Below are 25906 nucleotides of genomic sequence, written 5' to 3'. Positions count from 1 at the left end.
GGGATTTTATATACATCCAAATATTTTAGCACAACATGCGACTGAGCTAAAAAGTCACAAAAATATAGTTTAAGTTGCACGTTTTTTGTGCAATTGTATAGTACGTACTCCAGTCCTTCCTCTTCTGAACACATTCATTATCTGAATCAGATTTTCTGCAGCAAAAAAAGAGTTTTGGCAAGAAAAACGCTGCATAAATTAGTGTGTTGGGTTTTTTTTACATCTTTTTCCTTTAAGTTTTTCTTTCCTGTTCATTTGCAAAAAAAAATGAAAAAAATTGACGTTTTGTGTTTGAAAAAAAATTGACGTTTTGCGTTTGAAAAAAAATTGACGTTTTGCATTTGAAAAAAATCAAAAAAATGCTTAAATTAAAATCGGCAAGGAATAAATAAGCAGTGTGTGCCTGAGATTTTTTTGCCCTAAAATTGTGGCAACATGTGAACATGTTCTATTGTAAGGGAAACCAAATGTTGATAATGCAAGCAGTAAACTGAGGCTTGTTTTACATGGACTGTGCGCAGATCACACGCTGGGCTGGTCTTCGGCACTCCCCATTTTTAAAGGACTCTTCGGAGCCCCTGGATTTTGGCATCGGTAGTCAGACCCCCACTGGTTGGGAAGATAGGGTAAGGGTTAACTTCCAAATTTGAGACTACCCCTTTAAGGAGGACCCCCCCCCATGTTATATAGTGCATACATATTTTATGTAATATAATTGTGATGTTTCTACCAGATTGTAGATGTCTGCCCAGTGTAGATAAGGGCAGCACAATTGTGCAAGGTCTGGTAGCACAGTCACATGAGATAGAAGCACATATAACCATCGACTGGACCTATTCTGTCTCCGAAAATAAGCCCTAGAAGAAATGTTCGGCCTTTTCGGAGCAAGGCATAAATATAAGCCCTATCCCGAAAATAAAGGTGGCTTTACACGTAGCGATATCGCTAGCGAGTGTACCCGCCCCCGTCGTTTGTGCGTCACGGGCAAATCGCTGCCCGTGGCGCACAATATCGTTCGGAGCCGTCACACGGACTTACCTGCCTAGCGACGTCGCTGTTGCCGGTGAACCGCCTCCTTTCTAAGGGGGGTGGTTCGTGTGGCGTCACTAAGCGGCCTCCCAATAGAAGCGGAGGGGCGGAGATGAGCGGCTGCAACATGCCGCCCACCTCCTTCCTGCCTCATATCCGGCGGCCGCAGGTAACTGTAGTTCGTCATTCCCGAGGTGTCACACGTAGCGATGTGTGCTGCCTCGGGAACGACGAACAACCTGTGTCCCCAACAATCAACGAGTTTTTGAAAATGAACGACGTGTCAACGATGGACGATGTGGTGAGTATTTTCCATCGTTAACGCCGACTCGTTGGTGTCACACGCAACGACGTCGCTAACGATGCCGGATGTGCGTCACGCAATCCGTGACCCCGGCGACATATCGTTAGATACGTCGTTGCGTGTAACGGGGCCTCAAGTCCTCGTTGTTGCTCAATAGTGAAGTGTCCATGCAGCTGAAAAAAAGATAAAAGAATATAGCAGGACACTTCATTATAGAAAGCAGACATAACCCAAAAGAGAGAAGAAAGAAGAGAGAAGACCCTGCGATCATACTCACCAGACCCCAAACAGGAGGACCTGCGGTGAAACACACACACATCTTGTGATACCGTATGCTCCGGGGCCTGGGACGAAATGGAACTCGAGGACCTGTGGTGGAATGCATCAATACATTCCACCACAGGTCCTCCATGCATTCCATCGCAGGTCCTTGAGCTCCACTGCATCCCAGGTCCCCGAAGCAATACGGCATCACCGGATGTGTATGTGTGTGTTCCACCGCAGGTCTTTGGTCCCCCTGCCGGCCGGAAGCAATACATTATTACCGGATGTAGTGCGTGTGCAATCTGATGTGTGAGTGCCGGCTGGAAGCAGGGGAGGATCGCTGTGGAGCACCCAAGGATCTCCTGGGAGCACCCGCTGTGGATCGCAGGAGATCCTGGGAGCAACGCAGATGTCTGGGGTGTGGTATGATTCTCCTGGAGTGTTCTGCCTTTTTTGGGGGGTAAACTTACCCCAACCTGTGTTTCCCCAAGAAAAAGCCCTAGCGCATTTTTCGAGGCAAAAAGTAACATAAGACAGTGTCTTAATTTGGGGGAAACATTGTTGTATCAATTTGTAAACCATTTCTGGTCTCAATCATTATATGGACAATTGTTTTTACAATATTTTATCTTTTTATTCCATAGCCAGAGCGTCTTTACTTACGGGACGTCTTCCCATACGGAACGGCTTCTATACTACCAATGACCATGCCAGGAATGGTAAGGGCGGCTATGAACGGCCACTATAAGGCAATGTCTTATGTCTATAAAGTTTCATTTATTCAAATTAGTTTCCATCCGAAATAATAAAAAAAGCCGTTCCGAGAGGCTGCAAATATTTTTTTTTCTGGTTTAACACCAATGAGAAGATTTGTGATTTGCTCCTCTGTCCTCCCGTTCGCAGCTTACACCCCGCAGGAGATACTGGGTGGGATTCCTGATTCGGAGGTCCTACTGCCGGAGCTGCTGAAGAAGGCCGGATACGTCAATAAAATTGTCGGCAAATGGTAAAATTTCAATAGGAACGCACGTTATCCCAGCTTGGCAAATAAAGAGGTGCTGCAGTTTCCTGCACAGCCAGGGAGAAACTTAAAGGGGTTGTCCACTACTTAGCAAACCCTTATGAATGCCCAAGGTTGAAGGGGAAAACACAACTAGATGCTTTCCTCCGAGACCTGCGCTATTCCTCCATACACAACACTGACTAATTATGAACGCTGCAGATGATCAGTGGTGGCCGATTGGCTGCAGCGGTCATGTTATGCTCCCGCCAGATATTCATGCCAATAGGGGACACGGTGCTGAGTATGGAGGTGGATTTGCTACATGGAGAACCCATTTACAATGTTCTATGGATGTAAAGCTCCTGTCAATGTATATCACATACTATATATGCACCTGTTCACATTAGAAAGGTAGGAGTCAGTGTTTTTCTTCCATACTATATATCCCATGTTATATCTATCACACGGACGCTTTGTATTCCGTTTCCTCCACGTCTTCTGTTCTTATTGTGACCTCTCCGCAGGCATCTGGGGCACAGGAGTAAATATCATCCCCTGAGCCGTGGATTTGATGAATGGTTCGGTTCTCCAAACTGTCATTTTGGGCCTTATGATAACACTGAACGACCAAATATACCGGTTTACAGAGACTGGGAGATGATTGGAAGGTGAGGCATCCAGCACTGTTATTCTGTAATTGTGAGACCCCCTTTACCGTCAGCGTAAGAAATGTCCTGGGGGCAATGTTTCGCACAAAGAAGCAACTTTTTATAGTTTACTGCTTTGGTTGCCACCTCCCAGTTTAGGCTATAAGACATGGCTGGTTTCCTAGCAAAGGAGCGCAGCACTTACAAGCTCTTTTGTATAGAGCTTGTAAGCACTTTTCTGAAGCTGAATCCGTCCAGTTTCGGTGTTCATGCACTCCTGCCTCTGCCAGCAGCATCGGAGAGTGAATAGTTCAGACTAAAGTCATGGTTTCGCCATTATTAATCTTCAGGACTGCACTGCCCCTTAGCGAGTAGGAAGCCAAGAGGCAGAAGAGCGGTGTGCTCCTGAAGAAACTATATTAAATGCAGTGCCTCCCCCTCCTCCTCACTGCAAAACATGTTTTAGTGATCGGTGTGGATCCGGAGCATTCGGACCCCCGGCGATCATATATCTATCACCTATACTGTACACAGGTGATAAATGGTGATTGTGTTAAAACACTTTGTTTTTTTTTTAGTATTTTTAACATTTTTCATTAGCTCTATTTTTCATTCCCAATATTTCTGTCTCCTTCTAGATATTATGAAGACCTACTGATCGATCACAAGACGGGGGAGTCCAACTTAACTCAGATGTACCTGCAGGTAATAACATAGGACCCCCAGTAATAGTATCAAAATTATATAAGGAAAAATGGTAATTATTATTAGGTATTGTTTTTTTTACTAAAAAGGTAAGTTTTAGGCTCCACAGACTGGAGTGATTCCGGCTGTTTATTGCTTGGGGTAGCATTGTCATATGTCTTTGGATGTACAGATGCAATTCTGGGTATAATTAGTGATGGGTGAATAGTAACTGTTTAGGTTCAGATTATTCATAACGAATCCCAAAGTACTACTCCGGTATTCGCCATGACTAACAAACCTAGTCCCGATCTCAAAATCTCTGGGGGACCAATCAGCCAGACCTCCACCAGCGATCGGAAAGGTATGTCTTTGCCTATGCATAGGAGATACCTTGATTTTTTTTTTTTTGTACAGTGGACCAACAAGTGTTAAAAATTAGTTATTTTGTCACGGATCAGATCATGCATTGTGGTTGTACATGTAAGGGGATGCAGAAGTAAATGCAAGTAAACGGGTCCCAGAACGGTTAGATCCCTGAGAGGACCTGAGCTAAGAAGAAGATTAGGGACCCAAGCATAGAGGAATGTCGTCGGCCCGAGCTGAGGGGGAAGGTCGTCGGGCCGAGCTGAGGGGGAAGGTCGTCGGGCCGAGCTGAGGGGGAAGGTCGTCGGGCCGAGCTGAGGGGGAAGGTCGTCGGGCCGAGCTGAGGGGGAAGGTCGTCGGGCCGAGCTGAGGGGGAAGGTCGTCGGGCCGAGCTGAGGGGGAAGGTCGTCGGGCCGAGCTGAGGGGGAAGGTCGTCGGGCCGAGCTGAGGGGGAAGGTGGTCGGCCCGAGCTGAGGGGGAAGGTGGTCGGCCCGAGCTGAGGGGGAAGGTGGTCGGCCCGAGCTGAGGGGGAAGGTGGTCGGCCCGAGCTGAGGGGGAAGGTGGTCGGCCCGAGCTGAGGGGGAAGGTGGTCGGCCCGAGCTGAGGGGGAAGGTGGTCGGCCCGAGCTGAGGGGGAAGGTGGTCGGCCCGAGCTGAGGGGGAAGGTGGTCGGCCCGAGCTGAGGGGGAAGGTGGTCGGCCCGAGCTGAGGGGGAAGGTGGTCGGCCCGAGCTGAGGGGGAAGGTCGTCGGCCCGAGCTGAGGGGGAAGGTCGTCGGCCCGAGCTGAGGGGGAAGGTCGTCGTCCCGAGCTGAGGGGAAGGTCGGCGGCCCGAGCTGAGGGGAAGGTCGTCGGCCCGAGCTGAGGGGAAGGTCGTCGGCCCGAGCTGAGGGGGAAGGTCGTCGGCCCGAGCTGAGGGGGAAGGTCGTCGGCCCGAGCTGAGGGGGAAGGTCGTCGGCCCGAGCTGAGGGGGAAGGTCGTCGGCCCGAGCTGAGGGGGAAGGTCGTCGGCCCGAGCTGAGGGGATGGTCGTCGGCCCGAGCTGAGGGGATGGTCGTCGGCCCGAGCTGAGGGGAAGGTCGGCGGCCCGAGCTGAGGGGAAGGTCGGCGGCCCGAGCTGAGGGGAAGGTCGGCGGCCCGAGCTGAGGGGAAGGTCGGCGGCCCAAGCATCTGTGACCCGAGCTGAGAGGAAGATCCGTGATCTGCGCCAGTAGAAGACCCTGACCTGCGCCAGTAGGAGCCTGTGAACGATTACCGACTCCAAAAGGAACCCAAAGAAAAAATCCGAAGCCCAGACTTTGTAGCCAAGCCAAGAAGAACAGACGTTGCTACTCAAAACCTCCAGTCCACACTATGTGGTCAGGTACTGAATAGAAAAGCACTCGAACCACAAAGGTGATATAGAGGTAGTAATTTTCCTAAGAACACCACTATAAAGTCTACTCTCATAAAAATATATTATTTTATTAAATTTCATAAATATTAAAACAAAACAGTTGTATTGTTCTTCTCATCAGGCATATCCTTTCCCTAGTTTAGAAGTACTGGATTAGTTAGGTAAGAGCTTGCAGCTCCACTTAGCTTATGGACCCCCAGCTCTCCCGCTTTCTAAATTAGGGAAACTATACCAAACAGAAGAACCCTGGACATCTAACGCAAATTGTCTTTGTTGTCTATGTTCTGTCTTTATGTATTACACTCTAAATCACTTTGTTTCTGGTGGTGGTACCCTCGCTAGAGGGTAGCAAGGACGGTGAGGCTGACGTGTACCTTAAGCAGAGATAGGTTCACTGAGAATGAAGATACCTAACCACTACGAAGGAAGGTAGATACAGTATTTATATAAATCAGTATCACCCTGACAGTGACCAACTAACCTCTTTACTCTATCCTCATCATATAACCATTGTCTGAGGCTGTCCTCAGGCGAGGGTACAACTCTTGGTTGACACCTGCACTCTATATGTGTGTTTATTTTGTGATTTTAATATGCCTGATGAGAAGAACAATACAACTGTTCTGTTTTAATATTTATGAAATTTAATAAAATAATATATTTTTATGAGAGTAGACTTTATAGTGGTGTTCTTACTGAATAGAAAAGGCCAACTTCCCTAGGCGGTCTAAGTGAGTTGGGCCGTTGCTTCCTGCGCAGAGATATGGTACTGAGTGGGGACTGAGGCCGTGCTTCAGAACACAACAGCGGGCAGCCGGTAAAGTCTGTGCAGAGATCTACCGTCTTGGACTTGCGGCCTAGCAAGTAGCGTCTCTGACCTCTCTAGGGCCTGTACACTGGTTAGTATTATTTAGATAAGTAGACGACAATAACGGATACAGTGACGCTGACATTTCCTGATAGAGAGATCTAGAGTACAACAATGCCGACGGTGATCATTAGTGGTGAGAAGTATACTGTGATTGCTCTCTGTATATTTGTGCTGCTCATTAATCTACTGGGAAATAATATTTCCTACTGTTACTAATGTAACGGGGTGCCAGGGGTGCCTCGGGGATTGTAGTCATGGCCCCTTTTTCTCTCAGGCTTACCCCTGGCTCCGCCGTCACTATCGGGACAGGAGATGTCTTGTTGGGGCAGAGTGTGGTGGTGCAGATGTCGTCCGACGTACAAACACTTTCCAGGCATGATTTGGTGCAAACAAAAGGCATTTTATTGATCACAACTTCTTCACACACCCGGCAGCAATAGATGACTTTACACTTCTTTGGCTGGGGGGGAAAACCTGTCCTGACGTCTCCTCCAGTGGGGATGTGCCCGGCTAATCCTCTTCACCTGGCTCCCACTACGGCTACCCACACACCGGACCCACACCGGTCTGCTTCGCACTTTGAGGTTCCGCCCGCTCCTTTTCTCTCCGGCTTCCCTATTCATCCAGCTCCCACACTCTGCCCCTGCTCTGCTTCTTCTCTCCCGTCCCGGACCCAACTGCCTTCTCGATCTCACTCTTTCCTCAACAACACTTCTCCTCCCTCCCCTTTCTGTTGCCGGCTCCTCCTTTCCTCCGCCCTGTTTCTGTGGTGACAGCCGTCCCACCCGGCCACTAGGGGAGCCCTTAAAACAGTAAAAGCATTTAACAATAAAACATTTCTTTGTCGCTCCATTGGGAGACCCAGACAATTGGGGTGTATAGCTTCTGCCTCCGGAGGCCACACAAAGTATTACACTTAAAAGTGTAAAGCCCCTCCCCTTCTGCCTATACACCCCCCCGTGCATCACGGGCTCCTCAGTTTTTATGCTTTGTGCGAAGGAGGCACACATGCACGCATAGCTCCACAATTTAGTCAGCAGCAGCTGCTGACTATATCGGATGGAAGAAAAGAGGGCCCATAACAGGGCCCCCGGCATGCTCCCTTCTCACCCCACTCTGGTCGGCGGTGCTGTTAAGGTTGAGGTACCCATTGCGGGTACATAGGCAGGAGCCACATGCCGTTTTCCTTCCCCATCCCTTAAGGGCTCTGGGTGAAGTGGGATCCTAATCGGTCTCCAGGCACTGGGACCGTGCTCCCTCCGCAGCCCCTGGGGAATCTGCTGGACAGGAGCTGGGTATCGTCAGGGACAAGGCCCTGCTACTGTGAGGTACTCTGTGTCCCCTTGGGGACAGCGCATAGAGCGCTTGTGTCATACACGCTGCAGCACTGCTGGGTGTGTTAGTGCGCCGGGACTACCGCGCTGACCGCGCTTGTTTGCTGGCCGCGCTTATAACTTTAGTCCCCGGCTTCTGCGGCCTAGTACCGCATATTCCCGCCCCCGGGCCTGCCAGTCAGGGGAAGGGAGGGACGCTGCACTGGACGTCAGCGCTGAGGGCTGGAGCATACTTTGTATCCTCCTCCCCCCTCACTGAGCACCGTGGGGCACCAGATTCCCGCACTTTCTAGGGCACGCCCACGGCCCCCTCCTCCTCACAGAACGCCGGCAGCCATTCCTGTCAGCACTTCTGAAGCTGGAGAGGAGAGACAACACGGCTCTGGGAGGCCCAGGCAGGGAATCTGGTGGTCACACAACCGCTTTGGGCGGTCGGTAAGCCGCACCTGTTTCTAGGTGCTGGCCCCACTGGGTGCCGAAGTGTATATATATATATATATGCTTATATGCTATACAGTTACTCTGTACGGTCGCACTGTTGGTTTTTGGCTATATACCCTCCTGGATTGTACTCAGAGGAGACAACAGCATGACGTCCGCAAAAAGCAAGGGTGCCAAAGCACAGGCTTACTTTGCAACCTGTACCTCATGTGCGGCTATACTACCGGCAGGTTCCACCTACCCTCATTGTGTGCAATGCTCGGCCCCTGTGGCACTTACTCAGCCGGAGCCTCTGCCACTGGTGGCCCAAGTGGAACCACCTGCTACCACTGACCAGGTGACAGGGACGGAGTTTGCAGTATTCGCTGACAAACTTTCTGAGACTATGGATAAATGGTCTGCTAAGATACTAGAAGCCTTGCAGTCCAGGCCGGTGACACAGGCCCCGGGCACTGTTGAATCATTGACCCCAGGCCCCCCTCGGTTGGAGCAGCAAAGTGCTCCTGGGGTGACTCATAGGTCCCAAGGTGAGGTCTCTGACACGGACCGCAGTCCCAGACCGCCTAAGCGGGCTCGCTGGGAGCTTCCCTCCACTTCATCACACTGCTCAGGGTCTCAGCAGGAAGACTCTCTAGAGGATGAAGCGGAGGTGGCAGATCAGGATTCTGATCCTGAAGCCGCTCTCAACCTAGATACACCAGAAGGAGACGCCATAGTGAATGACCTTATAGCGTCCATCAATCAGGTGTTGGATCTTTCTCCCCCAGCTCCTCCAATTGAGGAGTCAGCTTCTCAGCAGGAGAAATTCCGTTTTAGGTTTCCCAAGCGTACAATGAGTACGTTTCTGGATCACTCCGACTTCAGAGAGGCAGTCCAGAAACACCGAGCTTGTCCAGATAAGCGCTTTTCTAAGCGCCTTAAGGACACACGTTATCCCTTCCCCCCTGACGTTGTCAAGGGTTGGGCTCAGTGTCCCAAGGTGGATCCTCCAGTCTCCAGACTGGCGGCTAGATCCATAGTTGCAGTGGAAGATGGGGCTTCACTCAAAGATGCCACTGACAGACAGATGGAGCTTTGGTTGAAATCCATCTATGAGGCTATCGGCGCGTCCTTTGCTCCGGCATTCGCAGCCGTATGGGCACTCCAAGCTATCTCAGCTTGTCACTCGCAGATTAATGCAGTCACACGTGCCTCTGCTTGCCTCTGCTCCGCAGGTGGTGTCCTTAACCTCTCAGGCGTCGGCGTTTGCGTCCTACGCCATTAATGCTGTCCTGGACTCTGCGAGCCGTACGGCGGTAGCATCCGCCAATTCGGTGGCAGTCCGCAGGGCCATGTGGCTACGTGAATGGAAGGCAGACTCTGCTTCCAAAAAGTTCTTAACCGGTTTGCCATTTTCTGGCGACCGCCTGTTTGGTGAGCGATTGGATGAAATCATTAAACAATCCAAGGGAAAGGACTCATCCTTACCCCAGTCCAAACCAAATAGACCTCAACAACGGAAGGTACAATCGAGGTTTCGGTCCTTTCGGCCCGCGGGCAGGTCTCAATTCTCCTCGTCCAACAGGCCACAGAAGGGTCAGACGAACTCCGATTCATGGCGGTCTAAGTCACGTCCTAAAAAGACCGCCGGAGGAACCGCTCCCAAAGCGGCCTCCTCATGACTTTCGGCCTCTTCACACCGCATCCTCGGTCGGTGGCAGGCTCTCCCGCTTTTGCGACGCCTGGCTGCCACAGGTACAAGACCGTTGGGTGAGAGACATTCTGTCTCACGGTTACAGGATAGAGTTCAGCTCTCGTCCTCTGACTCGATTCTTCAGAACATCTCCGCCCCCCGAGCGAGCCGATGCTCTTCTTCAGGCGGTGTGCACTCTGAAGGCAGAAGGAGTGGTGATCCCTGTTCCTCTTCAGCAACAGGGTCACGGTTTTTACTCCAACTTGTTTGTGGTGCCAAAAAAGGACGGATCTTTCCGTCCTGTTCTGGACCTAAAACTGCTCAACAAACACGTAAAAACCAGGCGATTCCGGATGGAATCGCTCCGCTCCGTCATCGCCTCGATGTCCCAAGGAGACTTCCTAGCATCAATCGACATCAAAGATGCTTATCTCCACGTACCGATTGCACCAGAGCATCAGCGCTTCCTGCGTTTCGCCATAGGGGACGAACACCTTCAGTTCGTGGCACTGCCTTTCGGCCTGGCGACAGCCCCACGGGTCTTCACCAAGGTCATGGCATCAGTGGTAGCAGTCCTACACTCTCAGGGACACTCGGTGATCCCTTACTTAGACGATCTGCTTGTCAAGGCACCCTCTCGAGTGGCATGCCAACACAGCCTGGACATTGCTCTGGAGACTCTCCAGAGATTCGGGTGGATCATCAATTTCCCAAAGTCAAATCTGACACCGGCCCAATCACTGACATATCTCGGCATGGAGTTTCATACTCTCTCAGCGATAGTGAAGCTTCCGCTGGACAAACAGCGTTCACTACAGACAGGGGTGCAATCTCTCCTTCAAGGCCAGTCACACCCCTTGAGGCGCCTCATGCACTTCCTAGGGAAGATGGTGGCAGCAATGGAGGCAGTTCCTTTTGCGCAGTTTCATCTGCGTCCACTTCAATGGGACATTCTCCGCAAGTGGGACAGGAAGTCGACGTCCCTCGACAGGAACGTCTCCCTTTCTCAGGCAGCCAAAGCCTCCCTTCGGTGGTGGCTTCTTCCCACTTCATTGTCGAAGGGGAAATCCTTCCTACCCCCATCCTGGGCGGTGGTCACGACGGACGCGAGTCTGTCAGGGTGGGGAGCGGTCTTTCTCCACCACAGAGCCCAGGGTACCTGGACTCAGCCAGAGTCCCACCTTCAGATCAATGTTCTGGAGATAAGGGCAGTGTATCTTGCCCTAAAGGCGTTCCAGCCGTGGCTGGAAGGCAAGCAGATCCGAATTCAGTCGGACAACTCCACAGCGGTGGCATACATCAACCACCAAGGCGGAACACGCAGTCGGCAAGCCTTCCAGGAAGTCCGGCGGATTCTGCTGTGGGTGGAAGCCACAGCATCCACCATATCCGCAGTTCACATCCCGGGCGTAGAAAACTGGGAAGCAGACTTTCTCAGTCGCCAGGGCATGGACGCAGGGGAATGGTCCCTTCACCCGGACGTGTTTCAAGAGATCTGTTGCCGCTGGGGGATGCCGGACGTCGACCTAATGGCGTCCCGGCACAACCACAAGGTCCCGGCATTCATGGCACGGTCTCAAGATCACAGAGCTCTGGCGGCAGACGCATTAGTTCAGGATTGGTCGCAGTTTCAACTGCCTTATGTGTTTCCTCCTCTGGCACTGTTGCCCAGAGTGTTACGCAAGATCAGGTCCGACTGCCGCCGCGCCATCCTCGTCGCTCCAGACTGGCCGAGGAGGTCGTGGTACCCGGATCTGTGGCATCTCACGGTGGGCCAACCGTGGGCACTACCAGACCGACCAGACTTGCTGTCTCAAGGGCCGTTTTTCCATCTGAATTCTGCGGCCCTCAACCTGACTGTGTGGCCATTGAGTCCTGGATCCTAGCGTCTTCAGGGTTATCTCAAGAGGTCATTGCCACTATGAGACAGGCCAGGAAACCAACGTCCGCCAAGATCTACCACAGGACGTGGAGGATATTCTTATCCTGGTGCTCTGATCAGGGTTTTACTCCCTGGCCATTTGCCTTGCCCACTTTTCTTTCCTTCCTTCAATCCGGATTGGAAAAGGGTTTGTCGCTCGGCTCCCTTAAGGGACAAGTCTCAGCGCTCTCTGTGTTTTTTCAGAAGCGCCTAGCCAGACTTCCAAAGGTACGCACGTTCCTGCAGGGGGTTTGTCACATAGTCCCTCCTTACAAGCGTCCGTTAGAACCCTGGGATCTGAACAGGGTGCTGATGGCTCTTCAGAAACCACCCTTCGAGCCAATGAAGGATATTTCTCTTTCACGCCTTTCGCAGAAAGTGGTCTTCTTAGTAGCAGTCACATCACTTCGGAAAGTGTCTGAGCTAGCAGCGCTGTCATGCAAAGCTCCTTTCCTGGTGTTTCACCAGGACAAGGTGGTTCTGCGTCCGGTTCCGGAATTTCTCCCTAAGGTGGTATCCCCCTTTCATCTCAATCAGGATATCTCCTTACCTTCTTTTTGTCCACATCCAGTTCACCAATGTGAAAAGGATTTGCACTTGTTAGATCTGGTAAGAGCACTCAGACTCTACATTTCTCGTACGGCGCCCCTGCGCCACTCGGATGCACTCTTTATCCTTGTCGCTGGCCAGCGTAAAGGGTCACAGGCTTCCAAATCAACCCTGGCTCGGTGGATCAAGGAACCAATTCTCGAAGCCTACCGTTCTTCTGGGCTTCCGGTTCCCTCAGGGCTGAAGGCCCATTCTACCAGAGCCGTGGGTGCGTCCTGGGCTTTGCGGCACCAGGCTACGGCTCAGCAGGTGTGTCAGGCGGCTACCTGGTCGAGCCTGCACACTTTCACGAAACACTATCAGGTGCATACCTATGCCTCGGCAGATGCCAGCCTAGGTAGGCGAGTCCTTCAGGCGGCGGTTGCCCACCTGTAGGAAGGGGCCGTTTTACGGCTCTATTACGAGGTATTATTTTACCCACCCAGGGACTGCTTTTGGACGTCCCAATTGTCTGGGTCTCCCAATGGAGCGACAAAGAAGAAGGGAATTTTGTTTACTTACCGTAAATTCCTTTTCTTCTAGCTCCAATTGGGAGACCCAGCACCCGCCCCTGTTCCCTTCGGGCTGTTGTTCTTTGTGTACACATGTTGTTCATGTTGAATGGTTTTCAGTTTTCCGAACTTCCTTCGGATTGAATTTACTTTAGACCAATTTATAAGTTTCCTCCTTCCTGCTTTTGCACCAAAACTGAGGAGCCCGTGATGCACGGGGGGGTGTATAGGCAGAAGGGGAGGGGCTTTACACTTTTAAGTATAATACTTTGTGTGGCCTCCGGAGGCAGAAGCCTATACACCCAATTGTCTGGGTCTCCCAATTGGAGCTAGAAGAAAAGGAATTTACGGTAAGTAAACAAAATTCCCTTCTTTTATTACATCACATTAACATTCCGGGAAACTGTACCTCCTTGTAAGGGGTCTGCCCACCCCTTACACTAATATCACATTTAATCTGCTAATCCTTGATTTCTATATAGTTAATAAACCGTTGTTGGTTCAGCCACCATCCTCATGGTCTGCGCCGTTGCATCCGACCACTTACACACATCTACTCCTTCCTTCCTTTTATCTATCCCATGGTTGAGCTTGATGGACCTTTGTCTTACCCCCTCAATGCTTTGAACCTTTCATCAGGAAGCCGTTGATTTTATTAGCAAGTATGGGACTTCCGAACAACCCTTCTTTATGTACTGGGCCATTGATGCCACTCACGCTCCGGTCTACGCCTCCAGCCGCTTCCTAGGATCGAGTCGCCGAGGACTGTAAGCTTCATACCCTATTTCATTATATCTTTTTGCTAGATATTGTGCAGGGGCACACGTCCTAACTTTACCTGTTCCTAGGTACGGAGACGCAGTCCGTGAAATCGACTTCAGCATCGGGAAAATTTTGGAACTTCTAAAGAACATGGGAATTGCCAAGGACACCTTTGTGTTCTTCACATCCGACAACGGAGCCGCGCTCATCTCTGCTCCCAATCAAGGTAACCGATTTGTCTCCAGTTTCTTATATCAGAGTGAAGACATAGTACTATCTTTTATATCTTCTTCCAGGTGGCAGCAACTCCCCTTTCCTTTGTGGGAAGCAGACAACATTCGAGGGTGGTATGAGGGTACCCGGCATTGCCTGGTGGCCTGGACATTTGGCTGCTGGGCAGGTGAGTTGTCCTGGGGGGCTAAAGCTAATCAGTGCACAACCTAACTTACTGACACCGTATTTTTCGGATTATAAGACGTACTTTTTCTCCCAAAAATTTGGGAGAAAAATGAGGGGTGCGTCTTATAATCCGATCGTAGCTTACCAGGAGGTGGTGGAGAGGTGTAGTAGGAGGCAGGGGCAATGCTGAGGGCGCCTGTGCTGAGTGTTAGGGGCTCCTGTGCTGAGTGTTAGGGGCTCCTGTGCTGAGTGTTAGGGGCTCCTGTGCTGAGTGTTAGGGGCGCCTGTGCTGAGTGTTAGGGGCGCCTGTGCTGAGTGTTAGGGGCGCCTGTGCTGAGTGTTAGGGGCGCCTGTGCTGAGTGTTAGGGGCTCCTGTGCTGAGTGTTAGGGGCTCCTGTGCTGAGTGTTAGGGGCTCCTGTGCTGAGTGTTAGGGGCTCCTGTGCTGGGTGTTAGGGGCGCCCGTGCTGGGTGATAGGGGCGCCCGTGCTGAGTGTTAGGGGCGCCTGTGCTGGGTGATAGGGGCTCCTGTGCTGAGTGTTAGGGGCGCCTGTGCTGGGTGTTAGGGGCGCCTGTGCTGGGTGATAGGGGCGCCTGTGCTGGGTGATAGGGGCGCCTGTGCTGGGTGTTAGGGGCGCCTGTGCTGGGTGATAGGGGCGCCTGTGCTGGGTGATAGGGGCGCCTGCGCTGGGTGTTAGGGGCGCCTGCGCTGGGTGATAGGGGCGCCTGCGCTGGGTGTTGGGGGCGCCTGCCCTGGGTGTTGGGGGCGCCTGCGCTGAGTGTTGGGGGCGCCTGCGCTGAGTGTTGGGGGCGCCTGCGCTGAGTGTTGGGGGCGCCTGCGCTGAGTGTTGGGGGCTCCTGCGCTGAGTGTTGGGGGCTCCTGCGCTGAGTGTTGGGGGCTCCTGCGCTGAGTGTTGGGGGCTCCTGCGCTGAGTGTTGGGGGCTCCTGCGCTGAGTGTTGGGGGCTCCTGCGCTGAGTGTTGGGGGCTCCTGCGCTGAGTGTTGGGCGCTCCTGCGCTGAGTGTTGGGGGCTCCTGCGCTGCGGCAGGGGCCATCCTGAAGATGTTTGCGGTGCGGTCTTCAAATAATGGCGCCTGGAGTCAGCGCGTGCGCAGATGGAGCTCCCCGCTCCAGATCTCATCTGCACATGCGCCGCCTCTGGGTGCCATTTCTATGAAGCCTGCAATGCTGATAGTTTGTGGATGTTGCCTGCCCGCAGCGAGCATCTGGGACACCCATCGCCCTGCTCCACCAGCGCCCCTGTTTCCTGTGACCCTGCTACACCACCGCTGCCACCCCCCAGTAAGACAGCACCGGATTATATACGGACACCCCCCCCCCTTTTTTTTTCTCTAAATTTGTGGTGCGTCTTATAATCCGGTGCGTTTTATAAACCGAAAAATATGGTATTTTATTAATTGGCTACTACCTCGTCCTGACCAATACATCTGCGCCTATGTAGATGCAAGGTAATGATCAATTTTTTAATTGTCAGTGTTGCATGGGACCAAACAATGGCAGACCCTACGATCCAATTATCAGCAGGGAACAATATCCTATAATTCGTGACGTCCAAACCATGGACAGCATGAAACACATTTAGTAGCAGAAAAGTATTAAAAAAAAAAAATAATAAATAAAAATAAAAAAAATAAAAAAAGGTTTCTATTGCACCTTTTGTAGGGAAGTAAAATGCAGAAGGAAAATGACTACATGTCTGTGCCGCACTGATAACTCTGTGACCAGCTGAGGTCATTTATTCTTTCCTAGATTAACTATTTGTTGGCAATCTTCATGCTTTTCTTTTTTTTTTTTTATTCCAAACTAGATGATTTTCAGAGCAAAAAATAATTCAAAAAAGGCAAAAAATTTCAAATTTTCAAGTGTCCAGATTATTGCGCATCGCCAATTACTCATCTGTTTGTTCCCTGGTCACCATCACATATTGCTAGATGTTTCTGTCTCTTCCTACCACTGACCCGATTCTTCTGCCGTGCGGTATGGCCCGCAACACACTAATCTGATTTAACTTTTATCAGAATTTGGGATCAGATTTTCATCAGTTTGTTCAGTGTTTATTTCTTTTTCGCTCCTAATTGGGAGACCCAGACAATTGGGTGTATAGCTATTGCCTCTGGAGGCCACACAAAGTATTACACTTAAAAGTGTAAGGCCCCTCCCCTTCTGGCTATACACCCCCAGTGGGATCACTGGCTCACCAGTTTTGTGCTTTGTGCGAAGGAGGCAACACATCCACGCATAGCTCCACTGTTTAGTCAGCAGCAGCTGCTGACTATGTCGGATGGAAGAAAAGAGGGCCCATACAGGGCTCCCAGCATGCTCCCTTCTCACCCCACTTCATGTCGGAGGTGTTTGTTAAGGTTGAGGTACCCATTGCGGGTACGGAGGCTGGAGCCCACATGCTGCTTCCTTCCCCATCCCTTTTTACAGGGCTCTGGGTGAAGTGGGATTCTATCGGTCTCCAGGCACTGAGACCGTGCTCCATCCACAGCCCCTGGTATCTGCTGGACATGGAGCGGAGTATCTTCAGGGACATGGCCCTGCTACATGGAGGTACTCTGTGTCCCTGTGGGGACCGCGCAGACACACGGCAGCACTGCTGGGTGTGTTAGTGCGCCAGGGACAGCGGCGCTGTCCGCACTAGTGCCATCGCACACCACAGCGTTGCTGGGTGTGTTAGTGTATTGGGTGACTACTGCGCTAACCGCCGCTGCCATTTTTATTTAAGGCGCCGCTGGGATTTGTGGTGCGCCGGGGACTTCCGCGCCGGCCAGCACTGATATGCCGGCCGCGCTTATTAACTCGAGTCCCCGGCTTCTGGGCCTAGTCTCCCTTCGTTACCGCCCATAGGCCTGACAGTCAGGGTAGGGGCGTGACGCTGCATAGCACAGCAGCGCTGAGAGCTGGAGTATGTTTTGCATACTCCACCCCTCTCACTGTGTGCACTGTGAAACCGGATTCCCGCACTTTCTCAGGCACGCCCACGGCTTCCTTCTCTACACAGGACGCCGGCAGCCATTAGTGTCAGTTTCTGTACGATACAGAGACAAGTGTGGAAGACCCTGGCATTCTGATAGTCACACAATCGCTGCAACAGGCGTTAAGCAGCACCTGTGGTGCTAACCCCACTAGTGCAGAAGTGCACTTATAGATATGCTTGTACTATATACATTGCACTGTTTGGTCGCACGTTGTATATACCCTCCTGGATTGTGCGGAGGAGTTATCAGCATATTCTCTGTGTAAAACAAAGGTGCAGAACCACATGTTTTTCTATGCAGCCGGTACAGCATGTACGGCTATACGGCCGGCAGGTTACATAGACCCCCATTATATCCAACTCAGCCGGAGTCTCTGCTAATGGCCAGAGGATGAGGACGGTGTCTGCAGTATTTACTGACAGATTTTCTGAGACTATGGCTATGATACTAGAAGCCTAGCAGTCCGGACATGTCTCTCACAACATGGGCACTGTTGAATCATTGATCCATGGCCCCCCTCAGTGTGAACAACTAACTGCTCCGGGAATGTCACATGCATCCCAGAGTCACGGCTCTGCACAGACGTCAGTCCCAGACAGCCTAAGCGGGCTCACTATGAGCGGCCCTCGGTTTCATCAGGGTCCTAGCAGAAGGACTCTCTGTGTAATGAGGCGGAAGTAGCGGCTCAGGATTCTGATCCTGAGACCGCTCTCAATCTGGATACACCTAATGGTGACGCCATAGTGAATAATCTTATAGCGTCCATCAATACAATGTTGGTTATTTCTCACCCAGCTCCTCCAGTGGAGGAGTCAGCTTCACGTATTTTTCTGGACCACTCTGCCTTCAGAGAGGCAGTCCAGGAACACCACACTTATCCAGATATGCGCTTCTCCAAACGGCTTAGGATACACGTTATCCCTGCCCCCTGACGTGGTCAAGGACTGGACCCAGTGTCCCAAGCGGCATCCTCCAATCTCCAGGCTTGTAGCTAGATCCATAGTTGCAGTGGGAGATGGAGCTGCACTTAAAGATGCCACTGACAGACAGATGGATCTCTGGTCTAAATCCATCTATGAGACTGTCGGCGCACCGTTGGCTCCAGCATTCTCACCCTTGGGGCACTCCAAGCTATTTCAGCTTGTCTTACACAGATTGACACGGTTACACGTACATCTGTGCCGCAGGTGGCATCCTTAACCTCTCAAATGTCTGCATTTGTTTCTTACGCGATTCAGGTTGCCCTAGACTCTGCGAACCGTACGGCAGTAGCCTCCGCTGCTCCGTGTTTTTAAGCAGAGCCTGGTCTGCTCGTTAAGTGAATGGAAGGCAGATTCTGCTTCCAAAAAAGGTTGCTTAACCAGTTGCCTTTTTCTGCTGACCGACTGTTTGGTGAGCGTTTGGATGTAACCATTAAACAGTCCAGGGGTAAGGATTCATCCTTTCCTCAGCCCGGACACAACAAACCCCAACAGACCAGGAGGCAGTCGTGGTTTCGGTCTTTTCGAGGCTCGGGCAGGTCCCATTTTTCCTCGTCCAATGTGGACTCAAAAGGATCAGAGGAGCTCAGATTCTTGGCGGGCTCAGTCACGCCCAAAAAAGAGACAGTCTGAAAACCCGCTTCCAAGGCGGCTTCCTCATGACTTGCGGCCTCCTCTCTCCGCATCCTCGGTCGGTAGCAGGCTCACCCGCCTTGGCGATATTTAGCTGCCATAGGTCAATGACCGTTGGGTGTGAGACATTCTGTCTCACGGGTACAGGATAGAGCTCACTTCTCGTCCTCCAACTCGATTCTTCAGAACTTCTCCACCTCCCGGCCGAGCCGCTGCTCTTCTGCAAACAGGGTGCACTCTATAGGCAGAAAGAGTGATGACCCCCGTTCCTCTTCAGGAACAAGGTCACGGTTTTTACCCCAAATTATTTGCGGTGCCTATAAGAACGGGCCGTTCCGTCCCGTTCTGGATCTAAAACTGCTCAGCAAGCTCGTGGACACCAGGCGGTTCCGGATGGAATCCCTCCGCCATGTCATCGCCTCAATGTCCCAAGGAGATTTCCTAGCATCATTAGGCATCAAGGATGCTTATCCACACGTGCCGATTGATCCAGAGCACTAGCGTTTCTACGCTTCGTTATAGGAGACGAACACCTTCTGTTCGTAGCTCTACCTTCCGGCTAGCGACAGTCCCACTGGTCTTCGCCAAGGTCAGGGCAGCAGTAGTCACAGTCCTGCACTCTCAGGGTCACTCTGTGATCCCATATTTAGACGATCTACTTGTCAAGGCACTCTCTTAGGAAACATGCCGACACTGCCCGAACGTTGCGCTGGAGACTCTCTAGAGTTTTGGGTGGATCATCAACTTTTTGAAGTCAGATCCGACCCCGACCCTATCGCTAACATATCTAGGCATGGAGTTTCATACTCTCTCAGCGATAGTGAAGCTTCCGCTAGACAAACAGCATTCACTACGGGCTGCAATCTCTTCTTTAAGAACCAGTCGCACACATTGAGACGCCTCATGCACTTCCTACGTAAGATGGTAGCAATGGAGGCAGTTCTTTTCGCGCAGTTTCATCTGCGTCCACTACAATGTGACATTCTCCGCCAATGGGACGGGGAGTCGACCTCCCTCAACAGAGTCGTCTTTCTTTCTCAGGCGGCCAAGGAATCTCTACAGTGGTGGCTTCTTCCCACCTCATGGTCAAAAAGAAGGTCCTTCCTATCCCCATCCTGGGCGATAGTTACGACAGACGCGAGTCTATCAGGGTGGGGAGCAGTTTTTCTCCACCACAGCGCTCAGGGTACGTGGACTCAGCAAGAGTCCACCCTTCAGATCAATGTTCTTGAACACAGAGCAGTGTATCTTGCCCTACAAACCTTCCAACAGCAGCTGGACAGCAAGCAAATCCGACTTCAGTCGGACAACTCCACAGCGGTGGCATACATCAACCACCAAGGAAGAACGCGCAACCGGCAAGCCTTCCAGGAAGTCCGGCAGGTTCTGATGTGGGTGGAAGACACGGCATCCACCATATCCACAGTTCACATCCCAGGCGTGGAAAACTAGGAAGCTGACTTCCTAAGTCGCCGGGGTGTGGCCGAAAGGGTATGGTCTCTTCACCCGGACGGGTTTCAGGAGATCTGGCGCCGCTGACAGAGGCCGGACGTCGATCTAATGGCGTCACGGCACAACAACAATGTGCCAGCTTCATGGCACGGTTTCACAATCATCGGGCTCTGGCGGCAGACGCCTTAGTTCAGCATTGGTCGCAGTTCCAGCTACCTTATGTGCCACCTCTGGCATTGTTGCCCAGAGTGCTGCGCTAGATCAGGACCGACTGCGGCCGCGCCATCCTCGTCGCTACAGATTGGCCGAGGATGTTGTGGTTCCCGGTTCTGTGGTGCCTCACGGTAGGCTAACCGGGGGCACTACCAGACCAATCAGACTGGCTGTCTCAAGGGCCATTCTTCCATTTGAATTCTACGGCCCTCAACCTGATGGTGTGGCATTGAGTCCTGGAACCTAGTGTCGTCAGGATTACCTCAGGACGTGGTTGCCACCATGAGACAGGCTAGCATACCAACGTCCGCCAAGATTGACCACAGGACGTGGAAGATATTCTTATCTCGGTGCTCGGCGCAGGGTGTTTCTCCCTGGCCGGTTGCATCGTCTATGTTTCCTTCCTTCCTGCAATCTAGGTTGGAAAAAGGGTTGTCGCTCAATTCCCTTTAGGGACAAGTCTCAGCGCTATCTGTATTTTTTCAGAAACGACTTCCTCAGGTACGCACGTTCCTACGGGGAGTTTGTCGTCTCAGCACTCCGTACAGGCGGCCGTTAGAGCCCTGGGATCTGAACAAGGTTCTAATTGCTCTCCAGATGCCGCCTTTCGAGCCTTTGAAAGAGGTCTCCCTTCCCGCTTTTCTCGGGAAGTGGCCTTCTAGTAACGGTCTCGTCTCTTAGGAGAGTTTCCGAGCTAGCAACGCTCTCATACAAATCTCCCTTCCTGGTCCTTCACCAGGACAGGGTAGTTCTGCGTCCGATTCCGGAATTTCTCCCTAAGGTGGTATCCCACTTTCATATCAATCAGGATATCACCTCACCTTCTTTGTGTCCTCGTCCAGTCCATCAATTTCAGAAGGATTTGCATCTGTTGGTTCTGGTGAGAGCACTCAGGTTCTACTTCCCGCATGGCGCTCCTGCGCCACCCGGATGCACTCTTTGTCCTTGTCGCTGGTCGGCGTAAACAGTCGCAAGCTTCTGAATCCACCCTGGCTCGGGGGATCGAGGAACCAATTCTTGAAACCTACAGTTCTACTGGGCTTCTGGTTCTCTCAAGGCTGAAGGCCCATTCTACCAGAGCCGTGGGTGCATCCTGGGCATTACGGCACCAGGCTACGGCTCAGCAGGTGTGTCAGGCACCTACCTGATTGAGTCTGCATACTTTTACCAAGCATTTTCAGGTGCATACCTACGCTTCGGCAGACGCCAGCCTAGGTAGATAAGTCCTTCAGGCGGCGATTGCCCACCTGTAGGAAAGGGCTGTTTGACGGCCCTATCACGAGGTATTCTTTTACCCACCCAGGGACTGCTTTTGGACGTCCCAATTGTCTGGGTCTCCCAATTAGGAGCGAAAAAGAAGAAGGGAATTTTGTTTACTTACCGTAAATTCCTTTTCTTCTAGCTCCAATTGGGAGACCCAGCACCCGCCCTGTTTTCTCGGGGTTTTTCTGTTTTTTCGGGTACACATGTTGTTCATGTGGTATGGTTCAGTTCTCCGATATTTCCTCGGATTGAATTGGTCTTTAAACCAGTTATTGGCTTTCCTCCTTCTTGCTTTGGCACTAAAACTGGTGAGCCAGTGATCCCACTGGGGGTGTATAGCCAGAAGGGGAGGGGCCTTACACTTTTAAGTGTAATACTTTGTGTGGCCTCCAGAGGCAATAGCTATACACCCAATTGTCTGGGTCTCCCAATTGGAGCTAGAAGAAAAGGAATTTACGGTAAGTAAACAAAATTCCCTTCTTTTTCTCTTATGCAAAAAAAAAAAATGTTTGCAAAGCTTCTACTACTCATTTTCTAAATTAAAAGTGGCTTGCATCTGCATATTTGCTGAAACTTAGAGAAAATGGAAAAAAAATTCAACTCTGGATATGCTGAAAGTAAGAAAAATGCAGCTCTATGCTGAAAATGAGAAAAATGCAAAAAAAAAAAAACAAAAAAAACCCAACTCATGCAACTCTATATATGCTGAAAATAAGAAAAATGAAAAGAAAAACCCATGAGAAAACTGCAAAAAATGCAACTCTATATATGCTGAAAAATGAAAAAAAAAAACACCAATGGAACATCATGTATGCTGCAAAAAATAAAAAAAAATGGAGCTACATATATGCTGAAAATAAGAAAAATGCAAAAAAAAACCCATGCAACTCTATATATGCTGAAAATAAGAAAAATACAAAAAAACCCAATGAACCCTGTATATGGAGAAAATAAGAAAAATGCAAAAAAAACAAAAACCCATGCAACTCTATATATGCTGAAAATAAGAAAAATACAAAAAACCCCAATGAACCCTGTATATGGAGAAAATAAGAAAAATGCAAAAAAAAACCATGAGAAAAATGCCAGAAAAAATGTAACTATATATATATATATGCTGAAAAATGAAAAAAAAAAAACAAACAATGGAACATCATTTATGCTGAAAAAAAAATGCAGCTACATATATGCTGAAAATAGGAAAAATGCAAAAAAAAACCCTATGCAATTCTACATATGCTGAAAATAGGAAAAATGCAAAAAAAAACCCAACCCATGCAACGCTATACTGTATATCCTGACAAAAATAAAAAAAATGCAACTCTATGGATGAAAATAAGATAAATGCAAAAAAATGCAACTCCATATATGCTGAAACTTTAGAAACAATGCAAAAAGTAGTAGCCATTTTAGAGCACGGCAGCTCGTCTCCCATTGAAGTGAACGTGCTCGGAGTTGCAGTACTGACAATGGCCACTACATGGCGTATGGAGCTGCTCTGTTTCCAGCAGGTTGAGTGTTGACTGTTGGATCTGGTGTTGATGACCCATTGAAGTCCTGGACAAGCCTTTTTCATATAGGTGATTATTATTTGATCGCTGGGGGTCCGACTAGGTATGAAGACCCTGACAAGCGCCATTTTTATTGTTTAACAGGCACATTTATAACGGCTGTGCCTAATACCTGGTGTACAATGAAGGGGATGCAGCAGACCCCAGAGCATCCAGGCCCCTCCATGTTGCTGATCGTGGCGGTACCAGAAATCAAACCCCCACAAAGTTCTAGACCATCCCTTTTAATATGATTTCATGCTTGTTCATTTCTCCATTCCTCGTAGGTGAGCTTCCAGCTGAGCAGCATCATGGATCTGTTTACGACAAGCCTGGTGCTGGCAGGACTGGACCCTCCGGCAGACCGACTAATAGACGGCATCGATCTGTCGCCTGCCATCCTGAAAGGCCAAGAAATCGAGAGGTTAGCATACACCCTGCTGACGAGGGGAAGTGGTGAAACCCAATAAATTAGTTTCCTACATACATTTCCAGGAGGAGTAACAGAGGTCAGTACTAATACCAAACAGCCATTTTCAACCTTTTTTTTCTTCTCCATTAGGCCGATATTCTATTATCGTGGCAATGAGCTCATGGCGGTCCGGTTGGGACCATACAAAGCTCATTACTGGACCTGGAGTAACTCATGGGAGGAACTGTCTCAGGTAAGTAGTCGTGACTTATGGAGCCATTGAACAGTCCTCTTGTAGCTTTATTAGAAAAGACAAGACTGTATGTGACCAGAGACCCTTCCGGAGAGGCAATCATGCCCTCCTCGCCTTCTTTGCAAATATTGACAATGCTGCTTAGAAACAGAAGTGAGCTAATGGAAGTTAATACTATCTACGTATGGAATAAGCACTACTAATCCCAGCATCAGTCCAACTCCGTGTAAATCTCGTTACAGGGTATTAATTTCTGCCCGGGACAAAACATTACTGGTGTAACGACACACGACCAGGTGGAGCACCCCCAGCCTCTCCTGTTCCACCTGGGAAGAGACCCCGGAGAAAAGTATCCTATAAGGTAAAATGATGATTATTATTGGGAGAGACACTCTGATCTCACATCCAGCCTATATTACTGGGAGAGACGATCAGACCTCACATCCAGCCTATATTACTGGGAGAGACAATCAGACCTCACATCCAGCCTATATTACTGGGAGAGACAATCAGACCTCACATCCAGCCTATATTACTGGGAGAGACGCAAAGACCTCACATCCAGCCTATATTACTGGGAGAGACACACAGAGCTCACATCCAGCCTATATTACTGGGAGAGACACATAGACCTCACATCCAGCCTATATTACTGGGAGAGACACATAGACCTCACATCCAGCCTATATTACTGGGAGAGATGCAAAGACCTCACATCCAGCCTATATTACTGGGAGAGACACACAGAGATCACATCTAGTCTATATTACTGGGAGAGACACACAGAGCTCACATCGAGCCTATATTACTGGGAGAGACACACAGAGCTCACATCCAGCCTATATTACTGGGAGAGACGCACAGATCTCACATCCAGCATATATATTATTGGGAGAGACACACAGAGCTCACATCCAGCCTATATTACTGTGAGATACACAGAGCTCACATCCAGCCTATATTACTGGGAGAGACACAGAGCTCACATCCAGCCTATATTACTGGGAAAGACACACAGAACTCACATCCAGCCTATATTACTGGGAGAGACACACAGAGCTCACATCCAGCCTATATTACTGGGAGAGACACAGAGCTCACATCCAGCTTATATTACTGGGAGAGACACAGAGCTCACATCCAGCCTATATTACTGGGAGAGACACCCAGACCTCACATCCAGCCTATATTACTGGGAGAGATACACAGACCTCACATCCAGCCTATATTACTGGGAGAGACACACAGACCTCACATCCAGCCTATATTACTGGGAGAGACACACAGCTCACATCCAGCTTATATTACTGGGAGAGACACAGAGCTCACATCCAGCTTATATTACTGGGAGAGACACACAGAGATCACATCCAGCCTATATTACTGGGAGAGACACAGAGCTCACATCCAGCTTATATTACTGGGAGAGACACACAGAGATCACATCCAGCCTATATTACTGGGAGAGACACAGAGCTCACATCCAGCCTATATTAATGGGAGACACACAGAGCTCACATTCAGACTGTATTGTGCTGATCTCATAGGGAGCAATTGCATTTGTAAGTGTTTATCATGGGATTGCTTTAAGTGTCCCTTTAAGAACGCACTTTATAGATGGATGCAATATGGAAGCCAATAAGGCCTGAGCTGAATGAGAGTGACAGTGATGCAGATGGAGCAGTGAGCTCCGGGCATCTCAGGCTCCTGGTTAAGGATGGTTGGTAGAGTTATGCCGAACATTTTTAGCCACTTTCTGGTCATCGGATTGAGCAGGTGAGACAGATGGGGGCTGAGGTCTTTGCATACCAGTTCTTGCATATATCCTTTCTGTATCAGGAACGTGACCCTGGCGTCTTGCAGCGCAGCTGCTCCCCCCGCACCAGAAGCCCCAGCACATAGCTGAAGGGTCAATTATAGTAAATGAAGCAAGTGCACTGCACACCTGTGCTCCAGTCCCC

At 50.3% G+C, this 25906-nt stretch overlaps 1 protein-coding gene across 1 annotated transcript in view; it reads left to right on the top strand.

The window, feature by feature from the left end:
- The window catches only part of GALNS (galactosamine (N-acetyl)-6-sulfatase), a 39250-nt gene that overhangs the window by 2246 nt on the left and 11098 nt on the right, over window positions 1-25906 (top strand). The window contains exons 3-12 of the mRNA XM_075327001.1: window positions 2242-2316; window positions 2501-2603; window positions 3125-3268; window positions 3886-3952; window positions 13668-13795; window positions 13877-14016; window positions 14087-14190; window positions 23568-23704; window positions 23843-23945; window positions 24188-24306. Of these exons, the coding sequence (XP_075183116.1) occupies window positions 2242-2316; window positions 2501-2603; window positions 3125-3268; window positions 3886-3952; window positions 13668-13795; window positions 13877-14016; window positions 14087-14190; window positions 23568-23704; window positions 23843-23945; window positions 24188-24306 (1120 nt within the window). The remainder of the gene's footprint in view (window positions 1-2241; window positions 2317-2500; window positions 2604-3124; window positions 3269-3885; window positions 3953-13667; window positions 13796-13876; window positions 14017-14086; window positions 14191-23567; window positions 23705-23842; window positions 23946-24187; window positions 24307-25906) is intronic.

This window comes from Anomaloglossus baeobatrachus, chromosome 10 (assembly GCF_048569485.1).
Source record: "Anomaloglossus baeobatrachus isolate aAnoBae1 chromosome 10, aAnoBae1.hap1, whole genome shotgun sequence".
In the NCBI taxonomy this organism is placed as follows: domain Eukaryota; kingdom Metazoa; phylum Chordata; class Amphibia; order Anura; family Aromobatidae; genus Anomaloglossus; species Anomaloglossus baeobatrachus.
This window is presented reverse-complemented; position numbering and strand designations above follow the sequence as displayed.